Below are 18,927 nucleotides of genomic sequence, written 5' to 3' on the forward strand. Positions count from 1 at the left end.
TAGCGGCGCGCAAGAAACGATGTAGCACGCGTGAGCGCGCGGAAACGAGCGTGCGACTTTGTACGTGCAAACCGGCGCGACGTTTGTTCGGCTTTTCAAGCGTCGTATTCAATTTTCGACGTTTACGACTGTACGTGAGTCGTTCGGGAACGACGCTGCGACATGGTGACTGGACTCCAGGACACAAACGAACAGATCCGCCGCGGATACGTGCTACGCCTAGCGATGGCCACGATTTTCCCTTAAGCTTTTCCTATTAAACTAAACTGTGAGAATCTTTCGATTCGTTTAACGTTACGCGTCGCCTTCGTTCGTGTTGTTGCTAGATTACAAGGAAAACGTATTTTTATGAACACCTATATATAGAATGTATATATATATGTGTGTGTTCATAGGTGTTCATAAAAATACGTTTTTCTATATATTCTATATATATGTAGAATTATAAATATAATATAAATTATTATATTTAAATTTATATTTAAGTCATATATTATATTATATTAAATTATATATTCTATTCTATTTTATTATATTATATTATATTATATATTAAATTATATTATACTATATATTTATATTTAAATTATATTTATTATTTATATATCTATATAACATATAATAATATATAATAGATATAAAATATAATATATAATATATTCAACCATTCAAATATTTCATATTTTGGAGAAATGGAATCTACTGGGATTTTGTTCTCTTTCTTTTGCTGTGTATTTAAGCTCACAAGCTATTTCTAAGGATTGTTGATGATGACTACGAGAATCATCAGTAGGATTTTACCATAAATTTACACAGATAACCATGAGAATTTGTTTTACCATGATTTTACACAGATTCTAAATATTATTAATATGCTTTTGTCCATAGTCCATAAGCGACTGTACGTTTGCTTACTCAGACAAAAATGATCGTTGCGATTAGACTGCGGATATTTATGCAAATTCAGGTTCTTATGAGCACAATTGAGGAAACGAAGCTTAAACGCAGATTTGTTTCATCGTCTGACTCTCGCCGGTCCCTCGTGTCAATTTTGCACATTTTTCTGGTAAAAGATTGACACTTATAGAACAATTTTCCTGAGACTTATTGACTTTGACGCGCGATGAAGTATATGCGAACGACATGAAGAGCAATATGAATTATTTATCTTTTTATTTCATCGATGCTTCGCCATTGTGTGAATCTGACGCACGAAGGACACGTTCAATTGCAAAAATGAGGGACGAACGAGGGTTAAATATCATAAGAGATACTATACTTCGAACATTTTACGTATTTTTCTAAGCCGCATATATATTGCGTACACTTTTGTATCTTTAAATTTCGCAAAAATGCATAAAAGTACGCAGTTTAGTTATTATGATGTACTTTTGACATTACGTAATTGCAACAGCCTTGACTCTAATGATTTTGACCTTGAGATATATTGCAGAGGGTCTTGAGTAACATACACTTTGTCCGAGTCGTGGAACGATCGTAGGTCAAAAGTTAAGTTAGGTTAGATCTTTTGAGCCGCCCATTGAATCTAACCTAATCTAACCTAAGCTAATCTCATATAACTTAACCTAACCTAACCATACCTAATCTAAGCATGCCTTACCGCAATTAGGATGGCAATTCTGTGCAAATGCATATACAATTTCATTTTTAATATCTTGTATCGAAGTAAATGTAAAGTCATCATTTTCTTTTTGTCAAAATATTTGGTCGTCTCCCCGCCTTTCTACAACGTACCCGAAATTCAATAAAATTGCAGTTGAGACTTTCTTTTTTCGCGCGGTTACCTTTTTCGATATTCGACATAAATGCTAATTTTATTTCGTGATATAAAATCGTGGATATTTTAGTTTGCCTGATAATAAGTAGCTCACTTGAATCGTAAATTCATTGTAAGGAATCACATAAAACAGCAAGTGATTTTACGATGGGTCGAAGTCATATAATTGGCACCAAATGACTCAGTTAATGATTAAAGATGATTGTACTGTGTTTGTCATAATATTGTAATGTAATAATATAATATCGTCATAATATTGTAATATTATTATATTGCAGTATATAATATTTTATTATTATACTGTAATATTTGTAATACTTTAAATAACTTTCCCTTGCATATAATGCAAAGAAAAAATGTATAAAACAGCAAGTAATTTTATAAGGGACCGAAGTCATATAATTGGCACGAAATGATTCGGTTAATTATTCAAGATGATTGTACTACTGCGCTTGTCATAATATTGTAATGTGTAATAATATAATATTCATAAGTTTCATAATATTGTAATATTAATTATATTGTAACATGTGTTACATTATTATACCATAACATTTGTAATATTTTAAACAAAATGTCCATGCATATAATGCAAAGAAAAAATGTATAAAACAGCAAGTAATTTTATAATGAACCGAAGTCACATAATTGGCACCAAATGATTCATAACATTGGAATGTGTAATAATATAATGTTCATAAGTTTCATAATATTGTAATGTGTAATAATATAATATTCATAAGTTACATAATATTGTAATGTGTAATAATATAATATTCATAAGTTTCATAATATTGTAATATTAATTATATTGTAACATATGTTACATTATTATACCATAACATTTGTAATATTTTAAACAAAATGTCCATGCATCTAATGCAAAGCAAAAATCCAGAAAACAGCAAGTGATTGTATAATGAATCGAAATCATATAATTGTCATAATCAAATTTTGTCATAACATTGTAATGTGTGATAACATAATATCGTCATAATATTGCAATATTATTATATTGTCATATATAACATTGTATTATTATACCGTAACATTTGTAATATTTTAAACAACGTTTCATTGCATCTAGTACAAAGAAAAGGTCTAAATGAATAAATGAGAAAAGCAATGCCTGCTCCTCGAGCTTACTCTTCGTCTCGTTGCTATTGTAGCCATCGCTAGCTTCAGAATTTCCTAATGAGAAATCGAAAGAGTCACAGTGCACGCACGATAACGCGATAGAGTGGTTCACGCGTCGAATACCTGAACAGTTGAACAGCCAACGAACACGAACGTGACATCGCGTATCTACTTATATCTAGATAAAGTGGTAGCTCTAAATTACCTGGTCGATGTAGTGCATGTCGAAGTTGGGTATGTTCAGCGCGTAACACATGTCTTTCAGCCTCCACTCGCTGCAAACGACACAGAAAGCATGCATTCATGAATACAACAAGTTTTGCATCCCTTTAACCACCGTCTCGCCGATAACAGCGGCAAGGAATCGACTCTTGCGAACAACATCGAAACGATGGCAATCGTCGTTGTTCTTCGCCGTCTCCTCGCCACTCACAGAGTGTCTACGAAGTCTTTGGAAAATAGGCAAATTGTGCGGTATTTACATATTCACGTTTTATTTCCAAGCAAATCGACTTCAATTTTTATATATTCATTCGTTTTCGCATATTATTAATTACACGATTAACGTGTTACAACTGTGCTGTACTCTTAACCAGAAACTCGTTCTATAACCATGAAATTATACTACGAGTTTTAACACTTTACCGACCGGATAAACACTTTAACACTTATTTATTATATTATTATATTATTATATTATTATTATTATATTATATTACTATTATATTTATTATATTATTATATTTATTATTATAAACACTTTAACGGTGAGATCCGTTATAACGAGGCGTGATAAAGTGCACGCGTACCGAACGAAAATTCAAAGTCGATTTTCTCAAAAACAAAGCTTCGAACGAAAAATTTTTATTCTATATTTTCGACTTCTTTTTTCGCGTAGAATCACCCCCTTTCCGCTTGTACCACCAGTTACCAACCACTTGTATAATATATTTAGCATGCAGTAAACATAGCTTATAGAAAAAAGACTGGAAAGATTCTTTTATATTAATAAAGAGGCTAAGAAGATTCCTCTATTTCAAGAAAAATGCTAATTGTAAGTAATATATATATGTATACATTTTATATTACAATACAATATTTACAATATTGTACAATATACTATATATACTATATATTGTAAAATGTACTAGATATATATGCATTTTACATTTTATAATATTATAATACAATATTTACAATATTGTAAAATATACAATATATATATACATTTTATATTTTACAATATTACAATACAATATTTACAACATTGTAAAATATATAATACATATATATATACATTTTATATTTTACAATATTACAATACAATATTTACGATATTGTAAAATATACTATATAAATATACATTTTACAATATTACTATAATATTATAGTAGGAAAATTTCATTCGATATACGAATTCAACAGTTCGTCCTATGCAGATTCAAATGAAAATTCGTGGTCCTTCTCCGCCAACTTCGTATACATTTCCACGTGTCTGGCGAAACGGTGGAGCGATCAAGAGAAAAGAATAAGAGATAGAAAAAGAGAATAAAATAAAAAATGAACTTACGTGTCGAACAGGTGTACGGTGACCTGCGTGGCTGCCTTCAGGATTTCTAAGTGTTCCTTGAGTGCGGCAGGGTGCAAGATATTCGCCCCGGGATGTCTCGGTGTTTGAATCACCAGCTGATGCGTCGAGGCGGCTGCTTCGCCCAGTGCTTCCGAGGTGTAGGTCAACTCCTTTTGCAACCTTCCGCCCTCTACCATCAAAAAATACCATACACGTCACGTGAATCTCAATCAGAGAAAGTTGTCTAACAAGATACATGCGCAAGAAGAAGCTTTTGACACCCGATTAATTGATAAAATTTTATTTATCGAATCGTTAACAAATGCAAGGGCCATCATGCTAATTCGCGTAAAATAATCTCGGCGGTTTCTTCCAACGATCCTTACGATATTTTAGTTGCGCGATTTATTTACCACTTAGGTAGATATTTTGTTTTTATGTTTTCTCTTATCTTATATTTATTATTAATTAATATTTGTGTTACTCCACGAGGCTTACCACAGGCTGTATTTTCTAACCGTCGCTCGCGGCCCTACAATGTCGCAGGCAGATCGTCTTATCGGACCGCCGAATCATATACAATGTATCGACGAGCGCATAGTTGTCGCCAAGCAACGAGCTCTCGAAACGTCGAATTTTTGTCCGTTACGTTTTCCACGCAAGAACAGACATACGTGATCATAGGCGCGAACGGTGGCGTGATCTAAATATAGTGGGGGTCGTCTTAAAGATGAGACAAAGAAATCATCTAAAGTCGATCAGTTCCTTGTGACACGTCGAACGTTACACATTGAATCGAATCTAGCACATAACGTCTATCTCAAACTGCGAAGTGCGACAGGTCTCGTTATAAGCAAACCGCTAACCAAACCTTGACTGTTATATTTTTCGTTTTTAATTGTTGATCGTTGACTGAACTTGTTGTTTCGTTATTTTTATTAAACTTTTAACAACCAATCCAGTGTAGTTGTTCGTATACACTCAAACCTAACCACCTCTATTCTCGTAATAGAAATAGGGGATCAATCAGTTCGTGACGTCGATTGTTTAATCGTAACGAGAATTTACGACTCTCGTTGACGCGTTATCTCGCGATCGCGTCTCTCCGCGAACGGTTGAAACAATTTGTATTATTATTATACCTATGTTTATTTCTTATATTTATACCATCTGTATATTCGTATGTTATTTTTCATTTTAAATGTATGCTAAGGTATTTCATAAAACACAGTGACTAATACATAACACATATATATACATATACATATATCGAAAGCTATGGAAACATTTACAGAATGCACGTAATACAAAAACGCGTGTAAAATATACAAAATAATGTTCGTGTACGTAGCTACTGCTTAATAGGTGAAACGAATCTCTGTTTGCTTCTCTTTTATTATTGTGCTATCCATTGTTATTGGGTTGACAACTAAGTGATTGCGGATTTTGTCAATACCACCTAATGACAAGATCCGCAATCACTTAGTTGTCAACCCAATATTTCTGTTTGACCATCCAAGGGTAAAAAAGAACAAGAAGTTAAGTGTCCCAGACTAAACAACAAACAAGTATCGTACGTTTAAAAAATTCTTATTCTTACCAACGCATTTCTACGTTATTCCGCATACTCCAAAAAAAAAAAAAAAAAAAAAAAAGGAGAGAAAAAATGAAGACCAAAGAAAGAGAAAAGAAAAGAAAATATACAGCCTATTCCTGCGTTTCCTCGGGTGTATTTAGTTGGTACGATAGTTTCTGGTAATTTCTGGTAATTCGTCAAAGAACGCCGCGTCTAAAATACAGGTTTGGAACGCAGTTGTCTTTCTTCAAAGGGCGAACTCACTACCTGGACCCTTTTCAGCTGGCTGGAACCGCGGCTGGCCAAAGTCACGAGGCAGACCATCAGGGGGATTGGCCGGTTGCTTTATTCGCGACTCGTGCCACTTTAAGCTTTCGACGGCCTGGTAATGTTTATGCTCGGGACGATTCCTCGAAGAGAAACATCGAGAGCTGGCCCGGTGTCGTAACACACGTTTCTATAGCTTTACGGATATATACCTACCGGGAAAAATTTCTGGCAGGATACCAATGAAAGCGTTCGCCGAAGAAGACATGGAAATAGCTCTGTTATGGGTCGCAACCGTCGCCCTCGCTGTCACGTACACGACAACCCCATCGATCTTGTCGGAACGAGTCATTACACGTTCACCGTCCGTATCGTTTAAACGTATTAATCGTAACACGGAACGTTTCATGCTAATTATTCTGTGGTTTGCAATTGGACAGATTGTTTGCTTGTAAATTGCACATATTTAAAACGTAATTTATATTATTTTACTATTAAACGATATTTATAGATATTTGTAACTTTTCACTGGTCAAGGTGTAGAAATTGCTTTGGAATTATACCGCATCGTTTATCCTTTTAAAATTGTTATTTGTATTTTGTATGTTATAGAAATAAAATGCAGCTGTATAAGTATACGTATAAAATTTAACGCAAATATCATAAACGAAGTTTGTTAGGTTAGGTTAGGTTTGTTAGGTTTAGTTATACCAGTTTTGTATATATATATATATACACACAAAACTATATATATAAATAACAATAATAAACTATATATATACATATATATAGTTTTATTATATATATAGCATACAGAAATATCAGGAAAAAAGATTTTATAAATCTGAAGGCAATAGCGCCAGTTAATATAATAAAATTATATATATAAAGCAAATACAACTAAATCTAACAAATTTTGTTTGTAACATTTGCGTTAAATTTTATATGTATATTCCTAATTATACATAATGTTATTAATTATCATATTATTATTAATTGTATATTATTAATTACAAATGTCAATAATGAAACTTTCTTTAAAGAAATGAATTAGTACTTTGGCTGCAAATTGGAGAAAAGATTGAAACAAAAGCTGCAATTCAAAATGAAATCTTTCAAATAAAATCTTACTATTGACATTATATTAAATGGCGTTACTGTTTCGAGATTTATAAATTTTTCTTCTCTAACTTTCCTATGTGTTGTACATGTATATAGATTAATTGCAACGTTAATTAAATCCAATAGCATTATGTTATACATCTGTTACACTGACAAGGCTATAATATATACATTAGATTTTTAATAAGTTCCCTAAAATAACAAATAAATAAACTATAAGATTCATTAAACGAAACGACACTGTATGGTTATTTACTATCCACCTGCTGAGTCTCATGTTTCTTATACAATCATTTTAGTTGATTTCTCCAGCAGAGGCGAACAAATTGCTCATTAACGAAAAGCAAATTGGTTTCATTAAAACCGGTTCCATAAAACAAAACACGCCCCCTCTAAATCCATTACGAAATCAGTTTCCTCAACCCCGTTAGGTTCGTGTTATGTTTCCTTCGAATGAGCAAAGATTTTCATATCGATAATTACTGCTAATAGAAACATATTTTCTCTCCTTCCAAAGAAGCCACATTATTTCGACACAGAAGATTGAGAAAAGTTAAACAAATAAGGAAGCGTGTATTTGTAAATTCAATTGATTATATCATGAAAGATTTTATTTCCATCTTTGTAATATAATGTGCAACAAATTTTTAACTGAGAAATAAATAAATATATAATAATATGTATGTAAAGTGAATACATATGAATGCATGTAAAAATAATAATATATATAAATACACAAATAATATATAATAATATGTATTCATTTAATGATGATTACATATGTATAGTTCTATATAAATATATATATAAATGCATAAATAATATATAATAATATGTATTCATTTTATGATAAATACATATTTATATTTTGATATGAATACATATGAATATATGTAAATATGATAATATACATAAATGTATAGATAATACAAACATGTATTCATTTTACATGTTATTTACGTTTATATTTATTTTTTATATTTATATTTAAAATAATATGTATACATTTATTTACATAAAACATAACGAATAATACAACTACATATAAGTGGTTAAAAAGAGCAAATCTCAAAGATAATTTTGTTCGCAACGAAATCATTATCGTATCATACCATATTATATTACTAAACAGGCCGTACAAAATTACAAGAAACGAAATACGACCCGCATCGGATATTTCGTTCCAAACAATTTCAACAGCGAACGCAACATCGAGCATCGAAAATTCTACATTCCTTTAAACTATCAATGAACGTTTTTCAAAGTAAAAAATAAAAATACCGTCAAATCCATACATTCCAAAGCTCCTAATATACCGGATGACTCAAGACTCGAAACTGACAGGCCGAGGCACAAAACCATTCAGAAGACCGGACTAAGAGGTGGGTGTCCCGGGTTCCGTGTCTCGCGCGAACCAAGGATACGCGTATTCATCGGAAAGCAACGCGGGAAGGGCACGAGAATGACGTCTGACACGGGGTACGTCGGGACCCCACCTAGTCGGATTTCACCGTCAAAAATGCCGACGGCGTATTTGCTCGTTCCGCCACGGCGCGGCCTCCGGAGACCACCCGTGTTGCCCGCTATCAAGACGGTTCTCAACCATCCACGATCATGCAACGCCGTTACAGGATCGTCCACACGAGACGAAACTAACACGTTGGATGTTTGAAACCGTAGCTCGGAGAAAAGTTATTGGAACTTTTTTAAAATTACGGAAATTCGAAGTATTAATTCGATATAGTAAAACAATAGCCCTCTCCCCTCTAAATCGAATGCTATGTTAGATACAGTAAATATAAGTAAATATTGTCCATATAATACCAGTAGACGTACCAGTCTATAGTAATATAATGTAATATTAGTATTGTGTATATGTATAATATATTCAATTTATTTAATAGACCAGTACATGATATTATATTATATATAGTAATGTATATTATATATTAGTAATATGTAGAAATAATAAAATGGTGTAATATGTAAATATCAGAATGTTGAATACCACACGAACGTAATATTTCCCAGTACTGAATTTTTTCTGTTTCAAATATTTATAAAAAATATTATATTTAATAATATAATACTAATTATAATACTAAAATAATAATGTAATATTATAAAGTAAATATATTATAATATTAGTACTGTAACGAAGTCCATTCATATAATATATCATTAAATATATTAGTAATATCAGAAAATAATAAAATAATATAATATATAAATATCTGAATGTTGAATACTATTCGAACGTAATATTTCCCAGTACTGAATTTTTCTGTTTCAAATATTTATAAAAAATATTATATTTAATAATATAATACTAATTATAATACTAAAATAATAATGTAATATTATAAAGTAAATATATTATAATATTAGTACTGTAACGAAGTCCATTCATATGATATATCATTAAATATATTAGTAATATCAGAAAGTAATAAAATAATATAATATATAAATATCTGAATGTTGAATACTATTCGAACGTAATATTTCCCAGTATTGAATTTTTTCTGTTTCAAATGCGTACATATTTTATAATATTAGTACTGTAACCTAATCCATTCATATAATTATCATTAATAATATCAGGAAATAATAAAATAGTGTAACATGTAAATATCCGAATGCTGTACCATCCGAACGTAACATTCCCCAGTAACAGATTTTGATTTTATTAGTGTTCATGTACAAAATATGTCCGAAAGCATGGTACAAGCGTTTGGGTGGTGATTCTAAATGAAGAAACAAGTGGAAAAAGAAAAATAACATTTTTTCGTTCGAAGCTTCGTTTCCGAGAGAAATAAGTTTGAAAATCCATCAGGTGCCCATATGCTAATTATAAATTCCGAGGTATCCGACTTCTCTTTCTACTCGTGCTGCTAATAATTCAATCGGACGAGTATAGCTACGTATACGCGGCAACGCGATCAACATTTTCAACACGTGTTAGGCTGATAAAACGATTCTTAAAAAGCGATAGTCTTATCCTTATTTATGAAACCATTGGAAATGCCGACACCGTGGAAATAAGATAAAACTCATGACAAGAAACAAACGGCGACACTGTCCGCGTTTATAAATATCGATAGGATCAGAAAGAACAGTATCCGAAGAACACGAAGATTACGTGTATAACGCACGAACAACATTCACCTCCACTGTTGCCATTCTTTCATCCTCGCAATTTCTAATTTTTCTACGACTTAATCGTGGCACGTCGAATAAATGTTAGTAATTTTTGTTCTCCTGTGAGAGAAACGCGCTTAAATGTGCTGCAAAAATTCTTTCCTCGCAAGAAGGTCCAAAAATGGCCATTTTTTAACAACCTGCTTTAAGACGATTCGATGTGTTCCAGATTACATCATCACGTACGAAATGCGAGTGAACGAGAAGCCAGCTGTGGCTGAGGAGACGACGGGCGGTCTTTCGAGCCGATATTCAGGGGTGTACGAAGCGCAGACAAACAAGGATAGCAGAGGCCTCATCGTGACCAATCTGAGGGACAGGGACGAATATCCCGCGATCGTAAAGCTCGAAGGACGAGGAATAATGAGGGCGGCGTGAAGAAACGACGCGCGACCGCGTGGCTTCCCTTCCTATTCCTATGGAATTTCGAACGTCTCGAATTTACAGCGTGGATTGGAATCTGTTAGACCTTTTTTCTCTCCCACACTCTGGTAACCAGAGTTGGGCGTAATTCGATTAACTGATGTTAAGGCAAATGACCGGTGTCAGAATTTAATTTCAAATTGTACATTCCTTTTGTACATGTGACTTTATGTAAATTTCTATTTTATTTGATTAATCAATTTCTCAATTTTGGTTAATATATTATATAATTAATATGTTAAAGAAAATTGTAACATACTAATATATTAATACAATCAATTTCTAATATATAATATATACTAATCAATTTCTCAATTATTGTTAATATATTATATAATTTTTGTATTAATTATAATCATATTAATTCAATCAATTTCTAATATATAATTTCTAATAATATATAATATATATTAATCAATATCTCAATTTTGTTTAATATATTAATTATATAATATATTAACGAAAATTGAGAAATTAATATTATATTATATTATTTATAAAAATTGATTGATATTATATTAATGAATGATTAATTGATGAAATTAGTTTATATTATATTAGTTATATAATATACTAACAAAAATTGGGAAATTGATTAATATAAATATATTTGACAAATATAATTATATATAATTATAATGAGAATGAAAATTTATCTACTGATTATTGCTGATTAGATTGCTGATTATTTAATAATGATTAATGAGCAAAGACAGAATCAAGAGTTGTTGCAATCAATGGTCATGACTAATTTACTAATCAACAATCATCCCATTAATCATCACGTTTCTGATTACTATTTACTCCGTAGGTTTCCCGTAGTGGCAGCACCATGAATATTTCAGTTCCACCGAATCCTACAGTACTAGCCAATCAGAATTATGTAAAAAACTTTACAAACATGCGCGGTCAGCCGTATTGTACAATTTTCAAAATGTAGAAATACACGTTACAGGTGCTAATAAAATATAAATGAATCGTTGAATGATTTAAAAATTACTGATTAATGATTCTCCATTACACAAGTTATTCGTGACTATGATTTATTTATTAACGATCGTATAGATTGATTGACGATTACTATTACTGCGACTATATTAAATAATCGATTACAGAAATCGATTAAAAAATAATTACTGTCCAACTCTATTCTGATTCTGTGCATCCTTGGTATTCACGTGATTGAGTGTTTTGTTAGGCTAAGTGCAGAATGTATAAGTGCAAATTGCAAAAATTTTTATTTTACGCTTTACCGGGTTTTAATTTTAATTGAAATGAATTAGAGAATTTTATCCGTGTGAATTTCGTAGAAGAAAATGTCGACTGTAAACTAACGGCAAGTACAACTTCGAACCTCCATTCACTTAATATGTAACATATAATATACAATATAAATGTAGTTAATTCCGCGACAGGGAGATAGAATCGCCTGAAACTTCTGTCCTCCACTGTATACTCCACTCAACAAGGAATTCTTTTTCACCCGTAATAAAATCTCCATCAAAAAATGTGTTTCCGGGCGTGTGCGGTCGCTTGAATTATAGCCGGCTAACGAACGCCAGATAATTAATCAGAAATAATTGCCCGTATTTATCTACCCTCCAATCTATAGACTGTTTGTATAATACACGCGTATCGTGACGCGAGTTAATGAAAGTCGTTACGAGACGTTATGTAATACCGTTCTAGGAGGGGCAGGGGGAAGGGACGCGATTGTAGACGGTCGAGGAAAGCAGTCGATTTAGCTTTGGTAAAATAAAGGGTCATCGTTACCGACCTGGGTAAGAGGGACAGATACTCCCTGACCGTAAAACTCTGGGCAGACCAACACGGTAATGAAGGTAGCGCGAAGAAGAAGGGAACCTGATTGCGCACGTTCGACCTTTTCCTCCTGCCTCTTTCTCTTTTCTTTCCTACCGGTGCGCTACGAACAGCGTGGAATGTCGAAAACCGCTACGTATTTGTTCACGGACAACAATAGCAGCGACCTTCTTACCGAGCGAGCTATCGGCCAGTTTCAACTTACAATGACAGCACTCGAGGAAACGTAGTACAGATCATTTTTATTGTTGTACTGTGGCACGCGTACGGTCGTAACAAACCGTGTTGTAGCGGTTATTGATACCGGACGACTTACACAGGGGATCATTTACTCAAATCACTTTATCGACGGGGTATCGAGTACTTTGAAGGTTTCAACACGCGCTACAGGTCGTTTCTGTGTACACGGCCGATCTGTGCGATTATTGCGAGGACGAAGTGATATTTGATACGCGCTATGGTAATCGAACGTTTCATCTAGGCAACCTCTCCTTTTAGCTGTGACCGCCAAAAATACACAACGTTGTTGACAAGCATATAACATCCTACGTGACAATGGGAACGTTGAAAGTACGGAGTTTAAGAGGAATTTACGTTCGTAAATAATCAAGTAATAATTAAGAAGTGAGTAATAATTAGAAATTGGTGTCAACTGATATTTGTTTTACTTAGATGACCAATGATAATAATAACGTATTCAACAATAATGATGTTAATAATAATATTGGACAATAATTGATAAAAAAATTGTTTAAATTGCTTCCCATCAACTTGCTGTCTTTAGAATACGTTTTAAGTAGAACACGCAAAATAGTAGGGAGTTATTGAAGAGAATATTAAAGAAGAATTAGGAGCGCGAAGAATCATTGCAAATTTAACCAGTTAACTGCATCCGACGCGTATATATGTCGACTCAAAACTTTGTTTCAGTGCGATTGACGCGTATAATCGTTGTACAAAATAAACAAATTACCATTTACTATAAAAAATCCAAATTTTAGTAAGAAGTAATAAGAATGTTATTTAGTGGTATGTTTTTACTTTATACCGTCAGTAAAACTGCTATATATCGTATGAAGAAAAATTTGATTATTTTCTTTAATATATCGCTTATTTTCCGTATAATGTGTTCTTTTTTACAAACTAAGTTTACTATTTTCCCCGTTATATTAGATATGCCCGAATTGTCTGTGTAATCATGTCGCCTTACAAATTGGGTGGATATTTTACATTACATTATTTTAATGAAAATATAGTATAATAAATATAATATGATTAAATTTTCTAGTCGAGTGTGTCGAACACATTATTGAGAAATATGCAATTCCACAAACGCAAACTTTGAAAGTTGGTCGACCACAAAATCCAAGCGTCTCATTGGAAAACGTTTGAAAACACCAACTAAATCTCTTCCATCTTCTTTTACTTCTTCTTCCTTACGAATTTGGTGTTTCCGTTGCAACTCTCAGATTTCCTATAACACTAACTTTTCCAACGATCAACTGTTCATTTCTTCGAATAAAACTGTAAGCCACCGTCATTTCGCTTTAATTTCGTCGTAAAATTCACAACACGAGCATTCTCCCAGCGCATTTCCCACGCGTACACTCGTCGTCGCTTGTTTTCATTTACGCACCCGTCCACAGCTTTCTCAAACTAAATTCCCCGGTCAACTGGTTAAAACCGTCTCGCGGAATTCACCCCATGACGAGGCGACAGCGATTCCAGCGAGCCGCTTCCGAGTACACGTTTATTTGTCCGTGGAGGGCCGCGCAGAAAAGAAGATAAGAAAGAAGCGATGGCGGAATATCCGCGAATCTTCTCGGAATCGAATCAACAGGAGGAAAAGTAGATATCCGTAATTATCTGCAAGCTACCGCGTCGCGCTGAGCGCATTAGAGAGACGCGACCAAAACGACAAACATTTACTGGTGCGGCGATCGAAACGCCGGAAAACGCGCGCTGCGAGAGGCGGAGGACCCGTAGATCTGAGATAGCCTGTACTTACACCGCGGTCTCCATCTTACAGACATAGGCGCGCGAGTTTCATAGCCGAACGTTTCCTTGCGAACGGAATCATTTACAACGAGTTTCTCGACCTCCCCTCTCCGTGCCTGGTGCCGCCCACGTGAACTAGCGCGCAGCCTCAGCGCGCACGCGCTCCGCGAGCAAGATGAATCAGCCTGTAGAATGCAGCGCGGAGCGTAATAAAGACACTATTCTCTCTCTCTCTCTTTTTCCCTCTGTACGCTCTGCGTAGCACGAAACATGCGTCTTAACGGAGGCAAGCGAGCAGAAGGACGGAGACGGAAGCTGAGAGGCGGAGGAGAAAGAGAGAAGAAGCTTGGAAAGGAAAAGAGGCGAAGAGAATATACCGAGCGCCTGTGATTCAGCTGAGGGTAGAGAAGGAAGAAGAGGAAGGAAGGGGAGAGGAAACGCGCATCTTGATTTATCGGCGGGGCGTCTCTATAATTATTTCTCCGTCCCTGTCTGCCATACGGGGGCAAGATCGCGTTCCCGGTCTATCCGCGCCCTTCCGGCTACCGTGATCGTACCGTGTAAGAATCTACTTTGCTCTCTGTCCCTCCGGGGCACCTTTGAATGGCCGCGTGTTTCGCCTTTGTCCACCCCGTCTCATTCAGCCGACGCGTCGGGTCGCCGCCACCGACACAACCACGCACGCTCTGTCCGTTTGTTTGCCGATCGCAGATCGACCACGTGGCGCACTCCATCGACAGATCGTCGCGTTGCGGTGATTGCGATCACAGCGCAGTGTGACGGTGCCACGAATCGTCAGCCGTTCGATCGCGCCACTCGTCTTCTATCTGCCATCGCTTCTCATTGGCGTATTTTTATGAGACTCGAGAAAGTACTATCCGTTTACAGAATACCGTAGAAGGTATTATAGAAAACTGCCTTAGCTTCGTTCGTATCTATATCAAGACGACGTAAGTCTACCAAATTTTCTGTTTGTTCAGCTTGAGTCTTCAAACGCGATCATTTAAAATAGCTCGTAAGTTAGTCGTCAGTAGTATGAGAAGATGTTTCAAATAAAAGTTGCACGGTATCTAGGGCAGCGTACGGTGCTCTAGTTCGTTTTCTGTTACCTTAGTTTTGTAGCGAGATATTACAGTCGCCTTCAGTTTTCGAATATCTCGTGGATCCTCATGGAATCCTGCAGTCCTCATGGAATGTCTAAATATTTTTTCTTCAATTCGAATAAATGGTCAAATTTTGCGTAAAAAGATGGGATTCCAAAGGAATAATTTCTGAGATATTTTTTAAATAAGCTCGATTTCGAAATGCTGTTTATCACAGTCAATGCACCTGCGTAATCGTGAACAAGGTCGTGTTAAGGATCACGTTGACTGAGCGTATTTTTTAACACAAGATTATTAATTTGAAAATATCTTAGTAATTATTCATGAGATTTCGATCATTTTCAACGTGACGATCGAAAGTAATTTTAGTAATTTTCCGATTTTTAAAGTCTCGGTAATCACGTTAATTATTGCCACAGATAGGCAAAGATGGGAGGCAGAGAGCTGCGGAAATACGCTTCGTATTTCTACATTTGGCGTATTTTTTACTTCTCGTACGTACCGCTATTCGTTCAACGTCAGCGTGCCTCAAACGAGAGAGCGAATGTCAGGTTTGTAAACCAGCAATTCGTAATACCAAACCGCAAACGAGTAAACCAATTGCACGATCGTTCAGGTGCCTGTGATCACACGTGGACACTGACAACCTACGATTGTACGTACATTGCCAAGCAAAATATTTAGATTTTCTTTCCGTCTTAGGAAACTTTTTAATTAAATACAAAAAAAAAAAATAAAAAATAAAAATGTTTATGTCCATAGCCTTAATTTTGAGTCATATTGGGTTGGCAACTAAGTGATTGCGGATTTTGTCAATACCACCTAATGGCAAAATCCGCAGTCACTTAGTTGCCAATACAAAGTAATACCAAAGCTAACAGGAGACACAATTGGAACAACTTCAAACTTCCACATTTTCTTCCATTACAATTGAAATATGCATTATTCGTCTATTTTATTTTTATTTATTGTATTTCTTCTTCTACTGGGCCATCGTTGCTAGGCTTCTGATATTTTCACACGTTATTGGTGCTTTCATAGGAGCATTGTAATATGTTATATGTAGTATATTATATAATATATAATACAGTACATAATACCAAAGTTAACAGGAGACACGATTTAAATGTAGACAATCTCAAATTTCCATACTGACATACAAAGAGGCAAAGGTCTCCATACAATTTCGCTCTTCTTCTATTGCGATTGAAATATGTATTATTTATTTATTTTCTTTATTCTTCTACTGGACCATCGTTGCTTTTATAAAAGAAGATTTGCGAGCAGAGGTTCCTTCAATTACAAGATATTCCAACTACCATCGTATTGGGTTGGCAATTAAGTGATTGCGGATCTTCTCGTTGCCACCTAATGACAAGATCCGCAATCACTTAGTTGCCAACCTAATATGTGCTTCGCATACTTGACATATTTTCCCGCGCTGTATGAACCGTGTAGATTTTGCGACTTCGTAATTCCGTAATTTTCAATTCCCCGTAAGCGGATACAATCTTCGGTCTAATCGTTGCCACCGAGCTCGGTTAGAAGTAACAGTACTTGCTTGCGGTTAGCATCGCGTATTCAGGTTCCGTAGCCGCGCGGTCCGAGCGCGGACGAGCGGTGTATATCAGCGTGACGACTGCGTTCGCGGGAATCTCGGGAAACGGACGATCCGCCCGTAGCTGTAGCTCGATTTAACGAGCGCCTTCGAAATTGCACGTACCGGAAAATAATTAGGCGACGGTTGCTCGGAGAATAAAACGGGCTGCTTCTGCCACATGCGACAAAACCAGCACGCAGCGGTCCTCCTCCTCGTGTCTCATCTGCTGTCGGCGAGAAGGAAGAAGCGACGTTTAACGATAATTCGATGCTCGCCCCAATAGCAGGAATGGAGAGTGCGGCCACCGACCGACACGACCGACAGAGCCTTGAATCAACAGTATGGCCAAGGTCCGGAGAAAAAGGGGAAAAGAGTGGAAAGGGAGACGCAGAAAAGAAAGAAGAAACGACGGAGCGAGCACAACACGGACAGCTCGTTCCTTTTCTCTCGCAACGCCAACCAACGTGGCTCGTACAACTACGAGGGAGAGAACAGGTGCAACGAGCGGCCCTTTGATTCCGTGCAACGAACAGAAACGACCGAGAGCGAGCAAGAACGAGAAAGTGGGCGAGAGAGACAAAGAGAGAAACAGACGGATCACTCCCACCCCCTTTTTCGTGGTTCTCGTGCTTCGTCCTTAAATGCCTCGGCAGCGGCACAAGCAACCACGGTGGCAGCCCTCCTTAACTTCTCCTCCTTAAATTTCAAACGAGGAGGCTTAACAGCCGGACAAGGTAGGACGCGATCGTGAAATCGTTAAAGGGATATTCCGTCCAATTACCGGTTATACGTTAATTTCGCGATATTGCTAGCCAAAAGGCTACCACAGCTCTCTTCGCTAACCGCGAAACGCTTAGTCGAAAATACTGCCGTCCATTGGTCTCTTTGTGTGGATAAACCGAATGGGATTTACCTTTTGGTCAGCATTTTTCCTCCCTTCTTTTGTAACCATTGCCTTCCGTCAATTCTTAGAAACTACCTGACTCGTTTGTGGCGTTTGTGGTTTCTACATTTTGCCAGCGTTCGTAAAAATGCCACGAGTCGTGTAACACGAGTGGCAGAGAAACTGCGCAGATAACACACACAGAGCAAAACAGATCGTCTTTCACCGTACGTTCAACTAATCGAGCGTCCGTGGCCATTGTCCGCGCTCATCGTCCATCCTTGTCGATCGTATAGACCGAATGCGATTCCCAAACGTTTCGCATAGTGCGCGTAATATTGCGATGTATTGGCTTGGCAACTAGGTGGTAATGACAAAAGTCGCAATCACTTAGTTGCCAGGCCAATACGTTTCCATTCGACGTATAT

At 35.7% G+C, this 18,927-nt stretch overlaps 1 protein-coding gene across 4 annotated transcripts in view; it reads right to left on the bottom strand.

The window, feature by feature from the left end:
- LOC100646247 (protein patched) overlaps window positions 1-18,927 on the bottom strand; it is an 87,385-nt gene that overhangs the window by 29,032 nt on the left and 39,426 nt on the right. For 3 of the 4 annotated variants that reach the window (XM_012318161.3, XM_012318162.3, XM_048413772.1), the window contains 2 exons: window positions 4,506-4,695; window positions 3,141-3,210 (listed from right to left, as the gene is read on the bottom strand). In XM_012318161.3, coding sequence (XP_012173551.1) covers window positions 3,141-3,210; window positions 4,506-4,695 — 260 coding nt within the window. Of the gene's footprint in view, window positions 1-3,140; window positions 3,211-4,505; window positions 4,696-14,923; window positions 18,926-18,927 lie in introns of those variants that run through there. The other variant, XM_048413773.1, reaches the window with a different exon arrangement.

This window comes from Bombus terrestris, chromosome 17, assembly GCF_910591885.1.
Source record: "Bombus terrestris chromosome 17, iyBomTerr1.2, whole genome shotgun sequence".
Classification (NCBI taxonomy): domain Eukaryota; kingdom Metazoa; phylum Arthropoda; class Insecta; order Hymenoptera; family Apidae; genus Bombus; species Bombus terrestris.